General features: G+C 46.1%; 1 protein-coding gene across 2 annotated transcripts in view; it reads left to right on the top strand.

The window, feature by feature from the left end:
* Positions 1-25,932, top strand: part of Gab1 (GRB2 associated binding protein 1) — a 115,454-nt gene that overhangs the window by 63,413 nt on the left and 26,109 nt on the right. For both annotated transcript variants that reach the window (XM_041663393.1, XM_041663392.1), the window contains exons 2-3: positions 18,248-18,542; positions 25,321-25,549. In XM_041663393.1, coding sequence (XP_041519327.1) covers positions 18,248-18,542; positions 25,321-25,549 — 524 coding nt within the window. The remainder of the gene's footprint in view (positions 1-18,247; positions 18,543-25,320; positions 25,550-25,932) is intronic.

Raw genomic sequence — 25,932 nt, 5'->3', positions numbered from 1 at the left:
GTGCACAAACACATTTATAAAAATGCGTTCTTGAGAGCCGGGCAGTGGTAGTACATGCCTTTAATCTTAGCCTTAAGAGGCAGAAGCAGGAAGATCTCCATGAGTTCGAGGCCAGCCTCTTCTACAGAGTGAGTTCCAGGACAAAGCTACACAGTGAAACCCCATCTCAAAAAATGTAAGTAAATAAATAATAAGTAAAATCAATTCATTTTTTGAATAAACTATTTGCTTGATTTTTTTTTTTTGCCATATAATTACTTGGGAGTCACAGTGGCTCTTTCCTGTGAAGCCCGTTTGTCCACTATAAAAACACTACTTGATGCAAATCAGATATCCAAATACAACAGCTGCTACCTCTGTGTTTTGTTCTTTGTTACTCATTTTAATGAATAATTTGAACTGACTCCAAAGCATGAAGTTAGACATATGAGCATGCTTTAAGACTTATACCATGTGTTTCAGACTGAGTGGTGACATCATTCTCTAAATATAGTGAATTTTAAGAAAGTGAATTATTTGAGCTGTTTTCCTCCACCGTAAATAATTTGGCAGGAAGACAGAAAAGAGACAAGGAATAAAAATTAACTCAGGGATCTGTATCTGAGCAGAGAGAACTGGGGACTCCCCCACTGCCTTCCTCCTGACATAAGAACCTGGTAGCTGGAACAGATCTTTTGGGATGCCTTGACTGAGGGTTCCTCTTCTGGTAGAGATTCCAAGCAATGATGGGGTGTCTATCTGTCTGTCTGTCTGTGTTTTCCTAGTGTGTCCCGTTGCTGAAGGGTTTGGATTCAGAGGGAAAACAAGAGGATAGATTCAGGCTCCTCCCTCCCATCCATTGTGGCATTCGCAACAGTGAATGAACAGGAATTGGGCAGGGAAGCAGGAAAATCCAAGTTTTATCTTCCTAGATCCTGGGCATTTACTTGCTGAGTGTAAGCTATGAGTACTCCAGCCACGCTGATGTCAGCTGCCGTTCCATCGCTGCCTTCCAAAAGGCTGGTGGGGATCTTTCAAGCTACCATTGCATCCACACAGGTGTGGCTAAGAGATCACTAGCGGCTGATCGCTTTTAGAACCTACCGAAGTGACCGGTGTATTCTGCGGAAGGTGATACAGGGACTGAGGAAGTGCTGTGTTATCCTTGATTCCAGCTGATCCAGAAGGAGTTTTATGTGCCCTTAAATATGGGGTGTGGGGGAATCTAGAATCCCCTCTGGAGACAGAGAGTAACCATGCATTCTGGATGCTTAGGAACAAAGAAATTGAACTACCGCCCATCATTTAAGGCCAGAAACTATACCCAGTCCTTGGGCTTCACTTTCAGGCATCGTGTTTTGTCCAGTCCACGCCTCTTGTCTAGCTGTGGCTGTCTGTCTTGGAAACCTGTGTCACTAGTTTCCAGGGAGGGGGTCCCCAGATGGGTTGTGTCCGCAGTCCAGCCGCCCTCCCTGTCATCCTGTCTGTCAGGAACCGCCTGTGTATTAGTGGGGAACTCTAATATAAAAGGCGCTGCTGGTTTCAAAAGACAGCTGTGGTTGAGGATGAGGTCATAGGCAAACCACACAACCCCTTCTCCACAGAAAGAGCCCCACAGAGATCCATGTGCGTCTGGGGGAGCTACACCGCCTCGCCTGCCGTCTGCCAGCCCTAACCAGGGCTTGACTCATTTTGCCTGTGCCTATGAAACCCTGAGACCTCCAGAGCCCTCTTTATGGAAGCGTTTTTATTTTAATTATTCGTGTTTGGGACATCCAAAATAAACAGAAACAGAGGGGCTGGCCTGTGTCGGCCTAGATGCAAAAAAAAAAAAAAAAAAAAAAAAAAGCCGGTGAATTGTTGCGTTACCTGTGGAGAAATCCACACTGGGAACTAGATACAATCTAGAAATGGAGGCTGTTCCTTACAAGGCAGTGATCACCATCCAAAGGCGCCTGAGGAAACAGCTTGCCCGGGTTGTAGATGCGCTTTGTCTCTGGGTCAAAGGTGCCTACCAGGGACCCTTCGTCACCTTTCCTTTTTTGAAGTGACTTACTTGTAGAAGAGGGAAGCAACCTCTGGCTTTGTTTCATTTCCTGCCCCAGTGCTGTTTGTCTTTCAGATTTGTTTTGTTTGGGGGTTTTGCAGTGTAAGCCAATTTGAAGCTTGCCCTGTCCCCGGGCCCTCCGCTAGGGGGCAGACATGTCTTCATCCCTAAGCCCCAGATACTTGGGGCAAGTCTTCCTACTTAAGCTTCACACAGTGGTTTAGAGTTTGCCTTTCCTGTACTTAATTCTATACGATTTAAATTTATACAATTTCGACGGCAATTCCTCAGTTTGTTGACATAGTGTCTCTTGCTTTTCTGGTACATCTATCATCAAACACTTAATGATCACTTATTGGTAATTATCTTCTTTTTTCTTTTTTTTAAAAGATTTATTACATATACAGTGTTCTGCCTACATGTATGCCTATATGCCAGAAGAGGGCACCAGATTGCATTACAGATGGTTGTGAACTGCCATGTGGGTATTGGGAATTGAGCTCAGGACCTCTGGAAGAGCAACCAGTGTTCTTAACCTCTGAGCTGTCTCTTCAGTCCATTGGTGACTATCCTGATGTTCCCTGTGCACAGAGACATTAATTCACGCCTTCACACTCCATTTCATTGTGTTAGTGTGTGCTGAGTTTTGAGGAAGACCACCAGTGCGAGAAGGCAGGGGCCTGAGTGTGCACAGATGGTAGATGCATGGTCCTGAGTGTGCACAGAGGTAGATATGTGACCTGAGTGTGCACACATGGTAGGTACGTGACCAGAGTGTGCACAGGTGGTAAATGCGTGACCTGAGTGTGCACAGGTGGCAGATATGTGACCTGAGTGTGCACAGGCGGTAGATGTATGGCCCTGAGTGTGCACAGGTGGTAGATGTGTGACCTGAGTGTGCACAGGTGGTAGATGTGTGACCTGAGTGTGCACAGGTGGTAGATGTGTGACCAGAGTGTGCACAGGTGGTAGATGTATGTCCCTGAGTGTGCACAGGTGGTAGATGTGTGGCCCTGAGTGTGCACAGGTGGTAGATGTGTGACCTGAGTGTGCACAGGTGGTAGATGTGTGACCTGAGTGTGCACAGGCGGCAGATTGTGACCTAAGTGTGCACAGGCGTCAGATGTGTGACCTGAGTGTGCACAGGCGGCAGATGTGTGACCTGAGTGTGCACAGGTGGTAGATGTGTGACCTGAGTGTGCACAGGTGATAGATGTGTGACCAGAGTGTGCACAGGTGCTAGATGTGTGACCAGAGTGTGCACAGGTGGTAGATGTGTGACCAGAGTGTGCACAGGTGGTAGATGTATGGCCCTGAGTGTGCACAGGGGGCAGATGTATGGCCCTGAGTGTGCACAGGTGGTAGATGTATGGCCCCGAGTGTGCACAGGTGGTAGATATGTGACCTGAGTGTGCACAGGCGGCAGATGTGTGACCTGAGTGTGCACAGGTGGTAGATGTGTGACCAGAGTGTGCACAGGTGGTAGATGTGTGACCAGAGTGTGCACAGGTGGTAGATGTATGGCCCTGAGTGTGCACAGGGGGCAGATGTGTGACCTGAGTGTGCACAGGTGTAGATGTATGGCCCTGAGTCTGCACAGGTGGTAGATGCGTGACCTGAGTGTGCACAGGTGGTAGATGTATGGCCCTGAGTGTGCACAGGTGGTAGATGTATGGCCCTGAGTGTGCACAGGTGGTAGATGTATGGCCCTGAGTGTGCACAGGTGGTAGATGCGTGACCTGAGTGTGCACAGGTTTTAGATGTGTGACCTGAGTGTGCACAGGTGGTAGATGTATGGCCCTGAGTGTGCACAGGTTTTAGATGTGTGACCTGAGTGTGCACAGGTGGTAGATGTATGGCCCTGAGTGTGCACAGGTGGCAGATGTGTGACCTGAGTGTGCACAGGTGGTAGATGCGTGACCTAAGTGTGCACAGGCGTCAGATGTGTGACCTGAGTGTGCACAGGCGTCAGATGTGTGACCTGAGTGTGCACAGGCGGTAGATGTGTGACCTGAGTGTGCACACATGGCAGATGATTGGCCCAAGAGGGCTTTGCTGTGAGGGAAGGGATGTTTACAAAGCAGTGCTGGGAAGTGCCTCATGAAATGATTCTCTGTGAACCGCTTAGAAGAGCGGCCTGCTGGTGCACCTGCAGTCTCATGCTCAGGGACCCGAGACAGGAGGGCTGGGGGTTCAAAGCCGTTTGCCTGCACTATTTGTCAGTGCTAGGGACGGAGCTCAGTGTAGAGGGCCTGCCTAGCGCATGCAAGGCAGATGAATTGAAAGCATGTGTGTGCATATGAATGAAAATTGGATCCGAGTCTGAAAAATACTCGCATTGATGGTTGCCATTTTAGTTATAGCCACTCCCTAACCTTTCCGTTTTACTATTAATTTCTTCAAAGTAAACGTGTTAAAGAAAACAATACCACCTGCACAGTGTTAACTGAGAACACTTTCCTGGAACACTAGATGGCCTTCAGCAGTGAAAATTCCACCACGGTCCTCTAAAAGATGCAGATATTTTCAGTGCCTTACTTCCGAATACAGGGCTGAGCTGTGACAAGCGTTTCTTGTTTGTTTATTTGTTTTTATGGGGATAAACCTTAAAGTATCTGGCTGTTCATCTCACAGTACCACAGTGGTGAGATGCTCAGTTGATCTGCCGGCCTTCATGTGACTCCAAGGTAATATTTTCACTGGTTTGATTGAGTACATCTTGCTTTTCAAGAACAGAATCAGAAGCTCGCTGCGGAGCTTCTAATCCCGGCACTCTGGTGAGGCAGAGAATGTAGGTCTCAAGTTCCAGGCCAGCCTGGTCGAGGTAGGGAGACCCTGTCTAGAAAAACAGAAGCAAACAAATATGAGAGCAGGATTCGAATCCAAACCGCTGCCTTTCACAAGCCTGTACCAGGTATGCCAGATGGCGGATGGGAGCTTTTCATGTGTGCATGCTTTTTTTTCCATCTGTGTTCATCTCGGAATCTTCTGTGTGAGGAATGAGGCAAGGGAAGGGACAGGGAGCCCTGGGAGGGAGAGTAGATGTGCCGAGCGGAGAAATATAAGCGTAACGTCTCCTGAGGTCAGGTTCCTCCATCAAGTATTCGGGCAGGAGTTCACGGTGATTTGGGGCATTCTAGTTAGAGGGGTACAAAGTGGCATCCTTCCTCCTCCTGCTTGTCCTCCCTCACCCCCAGTTCACTGCTTCTTCTTTCTAGTTAAACGTCAGCAATTGCATATTTAAAGTAAAAGAGCAAAATGTGAATGTCTGTGATGTCCTGTGGGATTGTCGGGGAGACGTCTCTGCAAACCCAAAGCCAGCCCCTGCAGTCTGAACTCAAGGGCTATATTTAGGTGACTGTGTGGATCTTGTGTTTTCAAATGCTGCAAACATGTCGGTGTGGTTATTTTTAGCTTTCATAGACTTCAGCAGGCAGAGGCAGTTCTGACTGTTGCCTATACCTCAGATACTCCATTTTGTCAATGGCTCTGATTGTCTCCCGGGGTTTCCAACCCATCCAACATTGTGCGCGTGTAGGCTCTCTGGCATCAGCTGCGCTCTGTGGTGTGGTTGTGTGTAGGTGACTGGACTGCTGTCGGTGGGGTTTGTTTTGTTTTTATGAGCCGTGGGACTTTGACTATACTTTTGATTCCAGTGGAAGGTACACCAGGTGCCGCCACTTGGCAGAAGACATTGTTCTCATTACACCAACTGTGTCCTGGTCCTCCAGGTCCTCTCTTGCTGTTATTGTCAGTACATTTTATGGCTTTTCTGCTGACCAAAGGTTATGAGGCTTGAGTGTGGTAAAGAGGACCATGGGAAGTTGACAGGAAATAGGAAGCTGGGTTCTGTGTGGGTCCACAGCCTACAGTGGTCCGACCAGTGCTTGGGTGATTCGCAAACAGAAAGAGGTTAATAGTCAACAGTTGTTCTTGTGTGACAAGATCATGCTTGGCTTGTGACATGAATGGAAATCATTTTCCTTGAAGAGCCGTACTGGATCACGTGAGCTGAGCCTTCCATGTTTGCGTTAAGAGAATTTTCCTTTCTTCTTTGTGAGGGGATGTTTGTCTCAGGGTCCTTTCTGTACCTGGTGCTTGTCTTTGGGTAAGGTCAGTTATCTTGTCTGAGTCAGGAACTCTAGAGCGTGGGACTCACTGTAGTAGTTTCTTCAAGGAAACTCACATTGCTGCGTGCCTTTGGTCTGGAAGTCTTGAACTGAGTTGCGTGTTCAGGAGAAAGTGGGATTGAGCATCATATGGGCTTACTCCATATTGGAATCATTATGGCAATTTGAAATTTTACCAGTACTTCAGTGATTGATGTGAAAGTATTTTTTGAACTGTGTCCCAATTTTTTTAAAAAAATATATATATTTACTTGTTTTCTGGGTATGTGTGTGTGCCTAGCGTATGTATGTTTACCACGTGTGCAGGATCCCTTGGGGGTTAGAAGAGGGCATCTCATTCCCCTGGAGCTGGAATTTCAGCTATTACCAGCTGCCCTGGAGGTGCTCGGAACTGACCACAAGGTCCCTGCAAGAGCAGTAGGTACACACAGGAACCGATGAGCCTCTCTCCGGCTTGCCACCATCTGGTTCTTACTGTAGCTCCAACTTATTATACATTGCAAATGCTCCACAAGAAACTTGGACAGCCTACATGTTTTTATATTTTGCTGAAAACTCAAAACAAAACAAAACCACCCATTTTACCCCAGAAAGAAAGATTTTGGATTGGGTCAGTGAGCAAGAAATCGAGTTGAGAAGTTTGAGGGTTTTTACAGAAGATAGCTATTTTTTAAAAAAAAAAAAGAAAAGGATTTGTTTTTATTATATGTATGTGTGTTTCTGTGTGGGGGCTTGGGCAATATGCACATGTATCTGTGGTGGCCAGAAGAGGGTGTTGAGTGCCTTGGAGCAGAAATTACATGTTGTTGTGAGCTGTCTGGTGCAGGTGCTGAGAACTGAGCTCAGGTCCTCTGGAAGATCAATATTCACTCTTAACTCCTATGCATCTTTCCAGCCAGAAGATAAAATACACACACACACACACACACACACACACACGCACGCACACGCACACGGGCGTGCGCTATTGCTATTATTGTTTTGGTGCTTGTTTTGCTTATTTTTGTTTTTGTTTGGAGACAGGGTCTTATGTAGCCCAGGCTGGCCTTGGATTCACTATGTAGCTTGTGTGAACATTTCCTGGAGAGACAGAAAAGTCTGCTCACCCCAAAAAGGTACCAACCATGGACTGAAATGTGGCAGGGGGAACTGGTGTACTTCATTAAGAGGCACAGTTTGCAAGCAGCGTGTGGGCAGCCCCTCAAGAGAATGTCTCTCTTCCTCCCAGAAGTGTTAATTGTCAGTAGACCTTTGATGAGAGGAGTTCGGACCTGTGAGCTCTTGCTTTCCTCCATGGTGCAGTGTTATAGGCCCACAGGTTGAGAACCACTGCTGTAGGTAATCACAACTGCGGAGAGTCACGGAAGAAACCACCTGTGCCATGGCTGAAGGACAGCGTCCCACAGCACCAGAGTGTGGCCTTGGACTTCACAGGCTTCTGCTCCCAAATGCTGAGATCATGCATAAGCCAACATGCCAGGTTTTATGTGGCGCTGGGTACCAACGAGGATTCGTGAGTTCTAGGCAGCCACCGTACTGAGCGACATCCCCAGACCAGCGGAGACAGGCGTTGGGATGTAGCCCAGACTGGTCCACCCCTCACTCTGTAGAGCAGGCTGTTCTTGAGCTGACAGAGACCTGTCTGTGTCTATCACCCAGTACTGGCTTTAAATGTGCATGCCACCACACCAGCTCCAGTTCCTAAAAATAGGCATTGTTGTTTTCCAGATAGCAATAACAGTAATGGGAGTGACAGACATTCATGGTGTACAGTGGATGCCACGTTTACAGTGGTGCACAACACACTCGTGTGGAGTGAGTGGACGCCACGTTTACAGCGGTGCACAACACACTCGTGTGGAGTGAGTGGATGCCACGTTTACAGTGGTGCACAACACACTCGTGTGGAGTGAGTGGACGCCACATTTACAGCGGTGCACAGGGCACTCGTGTAGAGTGGACGCCCCGCTAACAGTAGTGCCCCGAGCAAATGTTCATCGTGTGTCTCATCATCTGGAGCTGTGCTTTGCCGCATGACGCTGCCTCATCCGTGAGTTACAGAATTGTCCTTTCAGGCTGTGCTGTCCACATGACAGCTTCAGGCCACAGCAGTCAAATTTAAATGAAGTCAGAAAACCAGCTGTTTTTGCAACAGTCTTTAACGCTCTGGTTCCCCTACCACCTGTGTCCCCTTGGGCACGTTTGTGGCTGTAATTACGCTTGTGCCCTTTGGCTCTGTTCAGCTGGATTAGGGGTCCACCTCTGCCTTCGCAGGAGAGGGACCACACTGCGTATTTGTTCATCATTAACTGCACACCCAGTGGCTGGATTACTCAGAAACTGCAGCTGCCTCTTGCCTAGAACGGCGGCAGGCCAAATGCTGCTCTCCAGGCATGGAGTGGATGTCCTGGCCCTACCTGAGTGTCCATCTCGGTGTCTGGGGCTGTAAGAAAGACAAGATACAGTGAAGCCAAGGCAGCCTGGCTCTCTTCCCTGAGCTACCCTGCCACCCAGGCCTCATCCAGCCCACATAGAAAGTGGAATGGTTATCTTTTCCCAACCTTCTCTTGGTCAGAATAAGTAAGAGAAATACAACCAGATACTAGCAGTAGTTAGTATTCACTGGCAAAAAATACCCCAAACTGCCTTAAAGTGCTCTACTGAGCACTAGGAGGTGACTGGCATGGCGTGTTGATAACTCTATTTCCCAGCTTGGAGTCTGTAGGAGAGCAACCTTATCTGTTAGTAAGAAGTATTCATGGTTCTTAGTCTGTTCCTCTTGCTCCTTACTTCTCCCCCCTGCCTCCCAGGGAACACTCCGTTTGCCTTCATCAAATCCTCAAACCAAGTCATGCCTCAGAAAAAAGCTTAAGAACAACTTTGTATACTAAACACTAAGACATTTCTGTCGTGACTGTGCGTGCTTGTTTTAATGTAGAATTTATATCCTGGCTGTTAGAGAGATAGCAATTTAGCATGTGTGTCAAAAAGAAACAGTTTACACAAAACCTCCTTGAGCTCTCTCCAGCTACTGCTGAATCTGGTTTCTCTGCCTTCGGAAGCCTTCACCCTTTCCACATTTGGCTAACCTGTTTTTATCCAGTTCACTGGACAGCCGAGAGCTCGGAGCGAGAGACGTCATTCTGCAGTATTTCCAGTGTGTTCTCTTGTTTATGTTACTAAACTAAAGTTAGCACACATAGGACCAGGCTAGAAAGTGGTGACCACGGCTTGAAAACAGGAAATTTTAGGCTGTGTGTGTTTGGAACAGACGGTCGTAATGATAGCGCCGGTGGGTGGAAAGCCCCACAAAGCCTGCCTTTTCCTTATTTTGCTCTAGGAGAGAAGATAATGCTTCCTGGAAAACAAGTGAGGGTTTTTAAAGCACCGGGCTTTGCTTTTGTCCCTGTGCACGGATAATGTGTTTTTCTCGATTTCATTTACACTTGGAACAGTATTTTGGAAATTTGGTAGTTTCAGTGGGGAAAACAGATCCCTAGGCATGGACTGTATGTTTTTAGATACGCAAACATCGGAGTGCATGGCTGCTCGCTGGCGTGACTTTTAAAGGCAGTGAGGGTGGCAAGGCTGTTAGATGGGGGGAGGGGGACATGCACTTGTCTATTTTAAGTGTTCCCCAGCTCTGCTTGTTTGTTTGTTTTTAACCCCTGAGCCCAATCCTCAAAAACCACATCTTTGTTTAAGCCATTTCCTGGCTAAGCTGCTTCCAGATGTATCCTGGAATTCTATATTTGAGAGAAACTTTAAATTCGTTCTCTAGTTGCAGAGGAACAAGAAAATGGTATTTCCTGGCAACGCAAACTTTTCATTTTATGTACACCGCTCCTTGATTTTTTTAAAAAAATTCTCATTTTCCCTTTAAAAGTCTTTTTAGGCATAAAATACATAACATTTCAATTATAAAAGTAATAAATGGAAGATCATTGAAAAAATCAGATTATACTAAAGTCTATAAAATTAGATGTGCAGCTTGTCTGATCCTCTGACTCCTGTGACAGAGTCATCACCGTCACCAGTGGGATACACATGTTTTCAGATGGTTTTTCTAAACACTGTTCCATGTGTACAAACCTGTGTGTACAAATGTGTGTGTGCAAAGGTGATTTTAGACAAATAGAGCCATGCCTTATGTACAGTTCTGCAGCTTTTGCCTTATTGCTCTGTTGTTGTTTGAGGCAAGGTCTCAGTCATCGAGACTGGCCTGTAATTCACTGTGTCTTTCAGTATGATTGAATTTATGGCAGTCCTCCTGCCTCAGCTTCTCAGGTGCTGGGATTACAGATAGACATGAACCATGCAATTCCTATCATTAAAAATTCAGTGCTCGGCCAGGCATGGTGGTGCCTGCCTTTAGTCCCAGCACTCAGAGTGCAGAGGTAAGCTGGATCTCTGTGAGTTCAAGGTCAACCTGGCCTACGGAGCTAGTCCAACAACTGCCAGGGCGCTTACACGGAGAAACCCTGCCTCACAAAAAACCAAAACCCAGACAGACAAAATACACTCTTAATCTCAGTACTCAGGAGGCAGAGGCAGGTGGATCCCTGAATTCGAGGCCAACCCGGTCTACAGAGAGAGTTCCAGGATAGGCAGAGCTACACAGAAAAACCCTGTCCCAAAAAGCTCGCTGACTGCTGGATGAGAACACTAGGCATGGATGCCAACACCTGAAATCCCATCACGTGGGATGTAGAGACAGGAGCATAGTTAGGGAGAGGCAGCCTGAGCTACATGAGACCATCTCAAAATCCTGAACCCCGACAGTGCAAACTCTTGCGTCTTCGTGACGGTTCCCAGATTCCCAGACTATGTATACAGTTTGCATTCTCTCTACCAAAGAACCTGCTACACGCTCATAGTTTGCCCCTGCAGAGTATCAGTTGTATGGTACCAGTTCCGTTGTCCTTTCTCCTCATGCCTTCTCAGGTGAACGCGGGCTGATGAGATGTCCTTGGCCATTTGTGTCTCATTCACAGAAACTTTGGTGGGCTTCGGCCGCTGCCGCAGGTCTTGGAGACCTCCCCTTAGCTCCTGTGAGCAAGCAGGGTTGTCTGTGGGCTCTCTGGTGTGGTCTCCCAGAGCACAGAGAAGCGGGGGTGGGGGGTGGCAGGTGAGGCAGTCGGGCCTTTTTAAGTGATGTCTTGATGTGGGTTTTGAAGGAAGTTGATCATCAGGTGAGGTCTTTGGAGTACAGACAAACAGAAAGAAAATGCCGTGTGGTGGGGTGGAGGGCAGAGCCTGGTTTGGAAGACACTGGCTCATGTGCCGTCCTTAACAGCCGCTTGGACTTCGGTAATTTAGACTTCTGGTTTCTTTCCCTGAGGTCTTCCCATTAAGTTCACTGGCTCTCTCTGGTGATTTCTGGTGGGCAGAAAACACTAGACCATCTATCTTATCAAGGCTTTCAAGGTCTTAATAATTTGTGAATTGTTGATGATACAAAAAAATTACCAATAAAAGAATGGGTCTATGTTTAGTTGGAAAAATAGCTGAGAAGCATTTGGAGGAAAGTGCTGGGTGTCTGGAAGCCAGCTATCACGTATGCCGTAAACCTGGCACGTCACAGGTACGCCGTGATGGTGTAGCTGTTCCGAAGGCTTCACTCACCGCTCTAAGCAGAGTTCTCCAGTTACTCTATCCACTGGAGACTCAAGTGTGTGGCAGAAACGGTGGTTTTCTTTAAAACTGAACCTAGGCTCCACTCGGGCTAATTTGGCATGTTCTGTACACTTGCTAATAGCACAGGAATGGCTAGTACAGGTGGGAATTCTCGTCCCTCCTGCTAGACGACAGGACCCCATCTCTCCTTTGTTGCTGATGCGTTCATACTGTTTAGTGGCTTCTCGAGAAGCCGATTCTCAGATCTCACTAAAGTGTTGCAGGTGGGGTGTGCCTGAATGCAGCTTAGCATTGCCTCGTTTGCTTAAATGCAAAAAGTGTTTATACAGACGGTTCCTTTCAACTGAAGTTCATAGACACCCTCTAGTATGTTTGGAGGCTGAAAAATAAATTAATTGAGTATTTCTGTACCCATCCTCTCCTGAAAGTCCTTGACAAGGCCAGGCCAGTTGTGCCCGAGCCAGTATCCTTGAGATGTGTAGGTCATATGAGAACGTCCGTATCCTTAGCCTTGCTTCAGAGGGCTTGACTGTATCATCAGCAGTGGCTGCTAGAAGCTCCCTTGGGGGCAAGGTGAGAAGACAAAGCTTCCCCAACCCTCAAGTGGTTCAAATGTAAGACTACCCAACAGTATGTAATTCAAAGGAGGTGAGAGTGGGGGGTTCCAAGCCAGTCCAGGGATGTAAGGCGGAGGGTGGTGGTAAGCTGAGTCCGGGGATGTAAGGCGGGGTGAGCTGAGTCCAGGGATGTATCCTGTGCTAAAAAACAGCATGTGTTGGCGTCCGAGGTAGAAACAGAGACTGCGAAACTTTGGGGTGTGGCTGGAGGCTGGGTTATTATGCCGTGTCGGAGAATTGGGGCTCTCTCCTGTAGCATGCAGTCACCCAGTCAGCAGGGGAGTTGGTCCCAGTGTGGCCACTCAGAGCTTCATCCGTATGAAGTCGCTGGAGTTGGGACTCTGTTGTTTGTTCAACTTGAAATTGGAGTAATTGGTGTAAGAAATGGTAATAATTCCATAAACTGTTATGTAATTACTCTCAACTAACCTTATGGGTACTGCTCCATTGCCCATACGTCGTGAACGTCTAATAGTTAAGTGGTTTTCCATGAGATTTGTATTTCAAATTAATCCGAGCGCTTGATTTTGAAGGTTTCGTGAAAACTGTCTGCTTTGTGTGTTATTCAAGCAGGGCTGGAAGGCAGCATACAGCTGTCTCTGGGGCTACCGAGACAGCGGGATAAAAATAGGACAAACTTTAAGAATCCCAGATATTTTCAGATAACAAAGAGTGACTTATGCAGGCTGTTTTGTGCTCGGACAAGACAGAGAGGCCTTTGTGCTGTGATCAGCAAGGGAGCTGATGTCAGAGCTCTTGTCAAGCATCGAGCTTTATTCTGTGACTAAATTGTGCTTTGTCCCACAGTCCAGAGAGTCTTTGTATCTGCCTTGTTAAAGTGTGCATTTATGTAATTGCTTTTGTTTCCCCCATTTCGTCGGTGCCAGAGTCAATGAGAGTGACTCATTTTGTGATCTAGACAAAGGTTCACATTTGGACCGTGTTAAAAATAAATAAAGAAGTGGCAGGTGCTGCCTGGCTCGGTTCCGTGTTTCAGTCCTGCAGTTCCTGTCTTTGGGGTTCATGTTTGTCTGGTGTCTGCTCAGCTCCTGTGGCCACTGGTCCACTGTGGCCAGTGCAGATTCTAAAGGCCTTCTGGATGTTGGGGACAGCAAGGGCCAAATGGGGGAAGCTGATTAAGCAGGATACAGAATGTGATCCTTCAAGTGTCTCCAAGGCACACAGGAAGACTCCCAGCCCGTTCTCCTCTGGGTTGTGGTTTTCCCACCACACGGGCATGTTTTGGACCAGTTATCTTATACGTGTTTTTTTTTTCACATGTATTTCTTTTTCTCACACCACAAGAGGTTTGGAAAGCACTGATCTCATTTTAATGAGGCCATAGAGTGCATTTAATATTCTCCAAACTGTACAACTTTATTTCCTCTGGGCGCTCTAAAGGTGGCCACGGAAGGAAAGGCATGGGTCGAGGGGAGGAAGAATAGAATGGATGTTTAAAAAGAGAATCTGCAAAGAGTTTATCCTCTCAAAGACAGATGGCGGAAGTGGTAGATGATACGATGTAAGGCAGAAAGGCTAGAGACGATGCTTGCAGGGTTGTAGGCAGGACTAGGAGCTGCTTAGATGAGCAAGGACTTGTCATACGAGCATCTGGACCGGAGTTAGATCCCAGAACCCATGCAGAAAAGCTGGGCATGGTGGGATGTGCCTATAAGCCCAAGCCTGGAAACGAAAAGAGAGGCAGAGCACAGGGGTTCACAGGCTGGACAGCCTAGACTCCTTGGCAAGCTCTAGACCCGTGTGAGACCGATCTAAAAAGTAAAACATAAGAAACAAGATATGCAGTGTTTGAGGGTGACACCAAGGTTGATCTCTGCCCTCTGCATGCACGCCCACACACGTGTGTGTACACACACCTTAAAAAGATCAGGTGAACCGTGCAGACCCAGCAGGGGGCTTGGTCATGTGGGGCAAATGACCCTCCACAGCCCAGCAGCCTCTCCCAGATGCAGTTGAGAAGCGGATGCCTGTACTACCTTGCCTCAGCCACTGGGGAATGGGTGAATTATGTTCAATGAATTATGTAGTAAGGCATTTCAGAAAGATTTCCTTGCAAGCCATTAAAATTTTAAAAGTCATTTCTGTATTTAAAGACAGAACCTCTTCAGTCTGGAAAAGATACTAGGCAGAGAGAGGTTCCTGGGATGGCCTTGCATAATAATAACTGTTTTCATCCTTTCTATTTCTCTGTTGCTGGGTCAGGCTTACTGCGTGGGGGCAGAGCCTCGCAGAATCTTGCCTGCACTGTCACACCCTGACTAGGAGGGCTGTTGTTTATTTGAATTAAATAAGTGGATTTTTGTAGTCTAGTGCTACATTCATGTGTTTCTGTTGCCTTGGGATTTCCTGTTACTTGGAACATCCACAGAACTCCATGCTGCCTTCTTCTGGACACATTCTTTACTCCCTTGGGAAGTTCATCTAAAATATTGATGTTAGGGGATGGGGATTTAGCTTGGTTGATAAGAGTACTGGCCTGGCATTCAGGAAGCCCTGGGCTTAGTCCTCGGTGCCATATAAACCAAGTGTTTACATGCTTGTAATTCCAGAACTCAGAAAGATCAAGAATTCAGGGCTAGCCTAGGAAACATGAAATCCTGTTTCCACCAAAGAAAAATCAAATACTGATACTTAATTGAATGTTGGAGGCTGGAGAGATGGTCCTGAGTTCAGTTCCCAGCAATCACCTGGTGGCTCACAAACATCTGTAATGAGATCTGGTGCCCTCTTCCGTCATGCCAGCATACCTGTAGGCAGAGCACTGAATACATAATAAATAAATAATAATCTGGAAAAAAAAAAGAAGAATTGCATGCTGGTACCTTTGATCCCAGCACTTGGGAAGCAAAGGCAGATGAATCTTTAAGTTCAAGACCAGCTTTGTCTATAGAGTGAGTTTGAGGACAGCCAGGGCTACACAGAGAAAACATCTCAAAAAAAAAGAAAAGAAAAGAAAAGAAAAGAAAGAAAAAAAAGGGAAAAGAATTGCATGTTTTTCCCCCGAAGGATTACACATAGTTTTCTATAGGTGGGTACCTGTGCATTATCACTGTTGCTTTGGGTGCTTTGCCAGCATTGTTATGTCCTGAAGTGTTTGCATGGATGTGAAGCGTTTCCTTCACCGTTGGCAATTACTCTCTCTGGGGCCTAGAGGAACTCACTGACTGATATTCTCATAGATATTTTTTTTCTTAATTTACCTAATTGATATAATTTAAAGCAGTTTAAAAATTTACATAATTGATATAATTTAAAATATTTCTAACATATTAATCCTAGAGTTATCACCCAGATGGAGTCATTTGTGAGTACGGTATGAAGCCTGCCATGTAGGTTGCTTGGCCCTCTGTCTTCCCCTCAGACCCTTATGTGCTTTCCTAGCTCCTCCTTCTTAATTTATTATAAAATGGTTGATGTTGAGGCTAAACCCAAGATAGCTACTAGAGAAATGGATATTACATTAGTTATTATCCTTTTTTCATGTATTTTCAGAATAAAATGAAGCTGTTTTTAGGTTGGTACTGTAGTGTCTGTTAGTTAAATTTGCCAAATTTGTGATGCACAGAAGTTACCGAGCACTCATCATTCTGCTTTTGGTGGTTTAAACAAGAGGAACACACATCTGTAGGTGTTAGTGAAGACACGGGAGTACTCGGGGAACACATCTGTAGATGTTAGTGAAGACACGGGAGTACTCAAGTTGGGGAACACATCTGTAGGTGTTAGTGAAGACACGGGAGTACTCGAGTTGGGGAACACATCTGTAGGTGTTAGTGAAGACACGGGAGTACTGAGTTGGGAACACATCTGCAGGTGTTAGTGAAGACACGGGAGTACTCGAGTTGGGAACACATCTGTAGGTGTTAGTGAAGACACGGGAGAACTCAAGTTGGGGAACACATCTGCAGGTGTTAGTGAAGACACGGGAGTACTCGAGTTGGGAACACATCTGCAGGTGTTAGTGAAGACACGGGAGTACTCAAGTTGGGGAACACATCTGCAGGTGTTAGTGAAGACACGGGAGTACTGAGTTGGGAACACATCTGTAGGTGTTAATGAAGACACAGGAGTACTTGAGTTGGGGGTCGACTTACATCAGCAACACAGCCACGAAGCTCACTCTTGATCTGATGAGACCACAGGAAACCAAACTCCTAATGGGTGATGGATGAACTCTGAAAACACTGGGCATGGGGCTGACTTTATCCCAGTCGTTACTGAAAATCTGTGCAGTGTGTGTGGGGGTAGTTTTCCGAAACCAAAACATTGACACGCTGTGACACCAAGCATAACTGTGGCCACACGTGATACCCCTAGAGCTGCAGAAATGCATGGTTCAGCCCTCCCTGTTTTCAGAGTGCTATCCTTGGGCATCCTGTCTCCAGGGTTTGTTCTGGAGTGTGCATCTGTCCTAGGAGGGGACTGAGAGGTACTGCCTTTTCCTGCTTAGCTGCCAGAGAACAAAACTCAGAGCAGTGAGGCTTGGTTTGAGATCCAGAGCCAAATGTGAGGGGATCCGAGCTAACAAAGAAGACAGTCTGCCATCTAGTCCTGCTTTACCTAATCCATACAGTCTTTAGAGAAAGTGGCAGTAAGAATCGCAGCCTCTTCCAAAAGATTTTTTGATTTATATATTTAATTTTATGTGTGAGTGTTTTGTCTGTATGTGTATATATTCAACATATGTGAGCTGGTGCCCTTGGAGGCCATAAGAGGAGTTGGTGGATCACCTGGAACTGGAGTTATAGATGGTTTGAGCTGCCACGTGGGTGCCGGTACTGAACCTGGGTCTTCTGTAAGAGCAGTCAGTGCTATTACTTACAGAGTCATCGCTTCAACTCCCCCAGCCTTCTTCAGGAATGGTATTAAAGAGAAAGAGAAAGGAAATACTGAGCATTGTGTGTGTGCGTTGGTAATGTATGTGTGTCGGGAAGAGAAATACGACAGTTGAGCAATACAGATCTCAGGTCGAACATCAGGTAGGATGCATTTAGAATTGCACCCCAGGGAACAAGCAACCAGGGAAACACCCAAGCCCATTCTCCCTCCTCTGTTGTCTCACTCTGAGAAAACAGATTCTCTAGTTTAAAATCTTAGGAAGAAGCACCATAAGTATATTCTCTCATGCGTTGGGGTGGAGACAGTGTGCTTGTGTGTATTCCTTTGATACATGGTCTCTCACTGACTCCAGCGTTAGGCTGGTGGCCAGAAAACCCCAGCGAGATTTCTAGCCTCTACCCTGTATAGCCGGGGATAGAGATGTACGTATGGTCACATCCAGCTTTTTACATGGGTGTTGGAGACCTGAACTTGGAACTCATGCTCGCCCAGCACACTCTGCCCTACTAAACCATTTCTCCAGCCCTTCTTTGACATATTAAGATATGGAAACCCACTATTTTTCAAAGTGGTAAAATAACTGGCAACTTACCATTTAACTGACTTTAAGTAACCAGTTCGGTGTTGTTAGATACATTCACATTGTTATACACTTTGACCACTTCTCTCGAACCTTCTCCTCTTCCCCTTTCTGGAACAGCTGCACAACCACTACCCTACACACCCTGCCTGTCTGGATTTAACTACTGTACATGCTTTGTATCACAGGATCATAGTGTTTGCCCTGTGGTTTCTTTCTCCGGCTGATGGCGTTTTCCCAACATTATTCATGGAAACGATTTTATACTTGGCTTCATTTGTTGTGTTATGGAACCGACACAAGATGTTACAACTTTTTCAGACAATGCCTTTATGAAATATGTGCCTCACCACAGGATGTTCCTTCCTGATGCAAGCGGGTGTTTGCTTGTTTCTAGGCATGGAAGAGACGGTGGTTTGTGTTACGCAGTGGCCGTCTGACTGGAGACCCCGATGTCCTGGAGTATTACAAAAACGACCACGCCAAGAAACCTATCCGGATTATTGATTTAAACTTGTGTCAGCAAGTTGATGCTGGGCTGACGTTCAACAAGAAGGAGTTTGAAAACAGCTACATCTTTGATATCAACACCATCGACCGGATTTTCTACTTGGTGGCAGACAGTGAGGAGGACATGAACAAGTGGGTTCGTTGTATCTGTGACATCTGTGGCTTCAATCCCACAGAAGAAGGTAGGTTCCATTCTGTTTGATTTTTTTTAAAAAAAAATATTATATGTGTATGGCTGTTTTGCTTGCTTGTATGTCTGTGCACCACATGCATGCAATGCCTGAGAAAGCCTGAAGAGAGCGTCAGACCTCCTGGGGCTGGAGTTACAGATGGTTTTGAGTGGCCACGTGCTGAGAATTGAACCTGGATCCATCTCTCCATACCCAGAGCTTAAGGCTTTTACTATTAGTTTGAGCAGTGCTTACTTTTTTTTTTTACTATAGTTTAAGAAAGTTACAAAATTCTTTGTTCTTTCAGTTATATGCCTCATTATTTTGTTTTTACAATAGGAATTTGACACTTAGAGCGAGCACTAAACTCTTCAGACAGTTTGAGGAAAAGTTCTACAGGTTTCCAGAGACCCAATTGGCGTGGACCAGTGTCTAAATAACTGTCCTCATGAAGACAGTGATAGGAACTATTTTGAACGTTGGCACTTTGCTGATTTGGGGAAGGGGCATGCGCATGCTGCAGTGTGAGCATGGCCCAGGAGTGCTGCGGGGTCAAAGGACAGCTCGTAGAAGTTTGTTTTCTCTTCCCCAGGTAGGAATCCTGGCTCTTTAATTCAAGTTGACGACAAGTGCTTTTACCTATTTTAGTGACTTTGCTGGCCTGAGAACATTTCCAGTTAATTTTTTTTGTTATAATACAAAAAAAATATGCCCCATGAGTCATAGGACGTGACGTGCATATGCGTCATTACACTTTGTTATTGCTCCGCCCATGATCATGGGCCCCTCCCACCTTCACCTCTTCCTTGTCCGCTTCCATGCCACAAGTGGGTACCCTTAGGGTACCCTTAGGCTTTGTGTCTTAAATATCCCATCACCTCCATTTGCCCCCTTTGACCTTTTGACCTCTCCCCCTTCAGGTGTGCCCTTCCTACTTTCCTGAAAAAGACCTGTTTTAAATGCTCTGTGATAAATGTACTGAGTGTTTTTTCTAAATATTTAATGGAACATTTTCCTTGATTTTTAGATGTCAGGATTGGTTGGTCACAGTCATGTCAGCTTTTGCTTACACACTGGCTTGACGAGGGTATTTTAGGGATATAACCTGAAGCTCCCTTTCCAGTGGCAGAACTCTGAAGTCTTTAGAAATCAGCAATATATTCGGGCTGACTGGTGTTCTCAGCCACGCGTGAAGGGCAGAAGAGCGTGAGCTGCTTAGGAACTCATCATTCAGATGTGGGCTGCTCGCTCTGTAAACTTGTTCTTTCCATCGGCCCCTAGGTTTCAGTGTCCCTGATCCTTCTACAGCCCCTGAAGCAGGATGGGAATTATATCTTAGATGCTGTTAGTTCATGTTCTCACAGCTTCCTTCTACCTGTCTCCCCCAAACAGCCGACAGTCTTGATGTGCTGTGTTGATGTATAAGCTGAGTTTCTTAAATAACTCTATAAACGGGTGACCGGTTATTACGTCATGTTAGAGAGCCAGAAAGAGCAATGTACTCTGTAATTCTGCTTTTCAGTATGTGGTGGAAAACTGCGGAACATGCTTTAAAAACCAGTGTTCCACATTCTCATGCATTTGTAGTACGTAACTTCAGTGAGTCTGAAGCTCTGTATCCAATCCTAACAGCAGAGAAGAGCTTTGTGGCCTCACTTAGCTCGTGTGATCAGGACTGGATATCTGTGTTCTCCGTTAGGTTTGCTACCATTTTTTTTAAATCTCTCTCTCTCTCTCTCTCTCTCTCTCTCTCTCTCTCTCTCTGTGTGTGTGTGTGTGTGTGTGTGTGTGTGTGTGTGTGTGTGTGCACGCACGCCTGGCTAAATTTTTTTAATTATTTATTTTTATTTATTTTGGTTTTTTGAGACAGGATTTCTCTTTGACAGTCCTGGATGTACTGAAACTCACTCTGTAGACCAGGCTGGCCTCAAACTCGCAGAGATCCACCTGCCTCTGCCTCCCAAGTGCTAGGATTAAAGGCGTGCACCACCACCACCTGGCTTAAATTTTATTTTTTATTGTATGTATTTGGATGATCTGCCAGCATGTATGTGCAGTACCAGCAGAGGCCAGGAGAGGGCATCAGATCCCTTGGAACTGAAATTGGAGACAGTGGGTTTTGTTTTGTTTTGTTTTGAATTGCGGGCATTTCTCCTGCGTATATTATTATATTATTCTGCACCACATTCTGCCTGGTGCCTGTGGAGGACAGAAGAGGGTGTTGGGTCCCCTAGGACTGGAGTTACAGTTGTCAGCTGCCATGTGGGTGCTGTATATCAAACCAGGGCCCTCTCCTATGCCTACTGTTTCCAACCATACCTCATAACTAATCTCCAAACAGTAATAGGTACTTTTTCCTTTCTCGGGTCTGTCGCTAAGCCCTGTGCTCTCCATTTGAAGGCTGGATACGCACGGTTCTTTGCTCAAATGTTGACTGATACCTCAGGATGCTTTTCTTCTGTGGGAGTTTCAAGGCAGATGTGGGAAGAAATAGACGGCCCGGACAGCAATGGCTCCTGGTCCCTGTGAGAATAGCTCATTTTCCCCTGAAAACAAAAGGAAGGGAAAAAGCTGACCTATGTTCTGATTCCAGGAACCCCTCAAAATATCATTACTGTGTTATTTCCGCTGCCCCAGGTGACCGCTGCTATTATTGACCACGGAGAATGCTGGCCGCTGTCCTGTTTTTCAGTCCTAGCGCATTGAGCTGTGTGTGGCTCCCACGGAAGCTTTCTTTAGTGGATGTGAGGATAGACTTCGGCTTGTTTTGTTTTTCTTGGAAATGCACGGATTGACTTTTCTTGTTTGGGCGCACCAAGGTGGAAGCTGTTAACTCTGCAAAATAAGCGTGGGGGCAGCGGGGGCTGCAGGAAGCTCCGACGTCGAGCAAAACCTCTGGGCTAATTTTAGGGCATGCGCTTAGAAAGCCGCCAGGACTGCTTTTTCTCGAAGCATCCAGACCATAGTAGTTCAGTTTTAAAGATGCAATTCTCCGTTTTGTATTCTTCCCGTTAGTAAGCTAGAGACACTGGCATTTAAGAAAAACATACGCAGACTGAGGAGGTAGCTTGGTAGAGTGTTTGCCTAGCCGGTACAAAGCTCTGGGTTTGATCCTTCACACAGCATAAGCCCAACATGCTGGTACATGCCTGTAAAATCCCAGCATTTGAGAGGTGGGGGCAGGAGGACCAGAAGTTTAAGGTTCTTCTTGGCTACGTGGACATAGAAAATCTTTTCTCAGATGTGAAAAGGAAAGAGTTTAGAGTGGTGGATTGAGGGTGGCAACCTTTCAATAAAGCAGTATTTACTAATCAAGAACACGTAATACAAGCAAACCCTCTTACACATTATGTCTGTGTGCCACTCGCCCACCTGGTGCCTGTAGAAGTCAGAAGATGGTATTAGGTCCTCTGAACTGGAGTTCCAAGCAGGTGTGACCCACCATGTGGGTGCTGGGAATTGAACCCAGGTCCTCTGGAAGAGCAACCAGTTCTCTTAACTGGTAATCCTTCTCTCCAGACCCAGTAAGAAGAAACTTTTTTTTTTCTTTTCAATCTTTTTTTTTTCTTTTGTCACAGGTCTTAAACTCAGATTCTCCCACCTCTGCCTCCCGGGTACTGGAATTTAAGGTGTGTACTGCCACGTCCAGCTCTCTTTTTACCATTTTTCTCAAAGCACTATCTATTATTACTACTGTGTAATCATAGGTTGTCAATGCATTGCTTCAAGGTTTTATATGTGTTTATCTGCACACATATAAACATAAGTGTGCTAAAAAGTTCTAGCTCAGATTAAGAATTTCAGCAGTCACATTTCACCAGGAAATCCTTTATCTAGAGATAGCCCCACCTCATAAACGTCTACACCACCCCACAGTGGACTTTCATGCCGTCAGGTTGCTGAATAAGAACGGCAGCATTTGTCAACATCTACTATGGATTAAAAGGCTCCAAGAAGGTTTTGAAATCTGTGGTGAATAGAGGCTTGGAAAGTGAAGAGACATTTTGTACTTGAAACAGAAAACAAGTTGTGAAGTGAGTGGTTCAGAGTCCTGCTTGGTTGATCAAGTCTGTGGAAGCTGCAGTTTGCTTCGCTGGCGGTGACTACGGGGTCACAGATAACCTGCAGGACTTCCTTCCATCATGTGGGTCCTACTGGGTCACATAACCTGCAGGAGTCAGCTCCTTCCATCTTGTGGGTCTTGGGGACAGACTTAAGGTCATCAAGCTTGGCAGCAAACGCCTTTACCTGTTGAACCATGTCACTGGGCCACTAAATTTTCATTATCATGCATTGTATGTATATACTAGTAGGTTTGAAATGATGTTTCATACAATGCACAAGTATATTCTGGTCATGTCCACTACCACATAAGACACCTTTCTCTCTTGCCCCCCCATTCTTGTCAATCGCCTATATTTCCTTTTTAACACAAAGCATGATGTTCCTAAATAGTAAAAACCAACACATAGAGTGAGGGGGTCATGTGAGCCAGTTTATTCTTTGTGGATCCACTCAAATCATAATCTCCCTTCTGTGCTGAAGACTTGCTGGAAGGTCTCGCCTTAGAGGTGTCTATTAGCTTTCTAAGGAAATTTCAATTAGGCGTTTGCTCCAGGGGCTTGTTAGGCCTTTAAAGGTGTCAATCATACTCTGGGTGCATTCTGAGTTGAGACATGGGAAATGATTTTACATGGGCATGCAGACTTTGAACCACTGTTTGTTCTTAGGAAGATACCTAGAGAGAGGAAAAGATCAGAAATCCAAGCAAGGCAGAGAGCGGAGTGGTCTAGGCCGTGGGGCTTGTGGCCCAGAAGTGGCTGACGTCACAGCCTGTAAGGTCCAACAGCAGGCTTTTGGGGGCCGTTTGACTCTGGCGGAAATCTTAAGTTAGAGAGGATTTAGGCACAGTTCAAAAATTTTAATTGACATCATTTATTTGTGTGTGAGTGTTTATCTGTGTGTGTGCACACATGCGCACACATGCACACACATGTCACAGAGCAGAAGTCAGAGCACAGTGTGCCCTTCTCTCCACCAGGGAGTCGTGGAGGCGGAACTCAGGTCGTCAGGTTAAATGACTGTGCTCAGTCGGAGCTGATGGCGTGGTAACCCTTTAGCATGCTTTGCGTATTAACTTTTTTTTTTGTTGTTGTTGGATTTTTCGAGACAGGGTTTCTCCGTAGCTTTTGGTTCCTGTCCTGGAACTAGCTCTTGTAGACCAGGCTGGCCTCGAACTCACAGAGATCCGCCTGCCTCTGGGATTAAAGGCTTGCGCCACCACTGCCCGGTTGCGTATTTCCTTTTTTAAAGCCTGACTTTCCCTCAGCCTTCTCCTTTCTGTTCGTTCATTCACATCTGAGTATTGCCTTTTCCTTGGCTGTTGATGATGGCCTTGCCATCTGCCAGGGCCCTTAGAATTGCACTTTGTCACGTCAGAAACTGCAGAGGGTTTTATTTCTAGACGTACAACTTACTCAACTTATTTTCTAGTCATATTCTTCTGCACAATTTTCATTTATCACTTGGGAACATGATTAAGGGATGTGTGAATTGCTTCTTTGCTCACTGACTGTCTTTTCCTGAAAATTCTGCAAGCTGCCCGGTATGGTGCGAGCCCAGGGCAGAGGCTCTGATGCAGACGATGAAGAGTTCATCTTCACTAGCCTCTGAAATAGACAGATTTTCCCCAAGCCACGGGAGAAGTAGAAAGGAAAGACTGAGCAGCACCCTGGGTATAGCCTAGAAAGCAGACCCAGGAGCGTCCATCTGCACTGTGGTTATCAAGGCTGTCCTTGTCAGACTGGCTTGACCTAGAAAACACTTCCTCGGCATGGGAGGTGGGGAATCAGAAAACAAAACAAACAAGATGCCTGTCTCTTGACTGGAGAGAGATGGCTCAGTGGTTTGGAGTACTGGCTGTTCTTGCAGAAGCCACAGGTTCCATTACTGGTGTCTACATGGTAGCTCGTGACCACCTGTAACTCCATTTCCAGAGCACCCAATGTCCTCTTGTGCCCTCCAAGGGCACCAAGCATGCGTGTAGTTACAGTGTACAGATATATGTGCAAGCAAAACACCTGTGCACAGTCAATTAAATTAGCATTAAAAATGTGTCCTGCTAAGATCATAGAACTTTTTTATTTTAAATGTAAGTAGTTTCAAGACTAAGTGTAGTTCAGAGTTCCATTACCGTGGTCTCTTGAGGAGGGGATGTAGACGTGTGTACATGCGTGTTCACATGCGTGTGGATGCCAGAGGTTGGTATCACGTCTTTCTCTGGAGTCAAAGTCTCTCACTCTGCTCGACGCTCAAGAGGGTTAGACTAGGTGGCCAGTGAGCTTTAGGGGTCTGCTTGGCTTTTTGTGCGTGTTTCGGGGATCTCAATTCAGGCCTCCTGCTTGCATGGCAGGCACTTTCCCAACTAACTGAGCATCTCCTCAGCCCCAACTGAGACTTCTTTAGGGCCCCCGGATAAAGGGAAGGTTATCCTTCAGACATCTCTGACAAGAATCAAACAGCGCATAAATGTGGCTATGTAAGTGGTGTTTGCTGCTTTGTTCTGAGGAACTCCTGAGTGTGAGAAGTTTTCCACATTAGCCTTCAGAATAGCTAACATTGCACACGTGCACCGCTGCCTGTGGCCTTGGGTAGTATTTGTTTTAACCAACGCGTACCATTTATTCTGGTTTCGTGCGTGAAAAGAGTTTATCTTCAAAGCTGTTTAGTCTAACAACATGAACAAAGCCTTAAACTGTGATAGATTGAAGAAAATTGAACTTTATTGCAGATCCCGTGAAGCCCCTTGGCAGCTCCTCGCAAGCACCAGTTGATTCACCTTTCCCTCTGAATACAACACCAGCCTCCACCCAGCTGGAAGCCTCTTCCTCAGCAGCACTACCTCCTTCTTACCAGCTCATCAGCCTCCCGCCACACCCAGACACTCTAGGCCTCCAGGATGACCCCCAGGACTACCTCTTGTTGATCAACTGTCAGAGCAAGAAGCCTGAACCCACCAGGTACATGATCCATGCCATCGTGTGTGTGTGTGAATGGGTGTGAGCGGGTGCATGCATGTACACATATGTACACGTGTGTGTATAGAATTTAAAAGCCTAGCTTACATGAAACCATCTCAGTAGGCTTACACTGCAGGTTTGTATTATAAGTTTGTTAATGATTTCCGTTATCTGGGAGGTCTCTTGTTGATAAAACCGTTTCTGCCATCATTGCCGATCACAGTGTTTCTACAAGGCTCTTTTGGAAAGAGTCTCGCAGTTTTTGTTACTTGCTTGACAGATGTCACTGACTTATGAATGGTGATCTTGCTCCATTTCTTATGTGATTATTAACCAGACAAGGGTCATCTTTTGTTTCTGAAGAAGGAGAGGAGTACCTACTA

The sequence above is a fragment of the Microtus oregoni genome, unplaced genomic scaffold, assembly GCF_018167655.1.
Source record: "Microtus oregoni isolate MIOR12 unplaced genomic scaffold, Mior012 000014F_ref0000157, whole genome shotgun sequence".
NCBI lineage: Eukaryota > Metazoa > Chordata > Mammalia > Rodentia > Cricetidae > Microtus > Microtus oregoni.
This window is presented reverse-complemented; position numbering and strand designations above follow the sequence as displayed.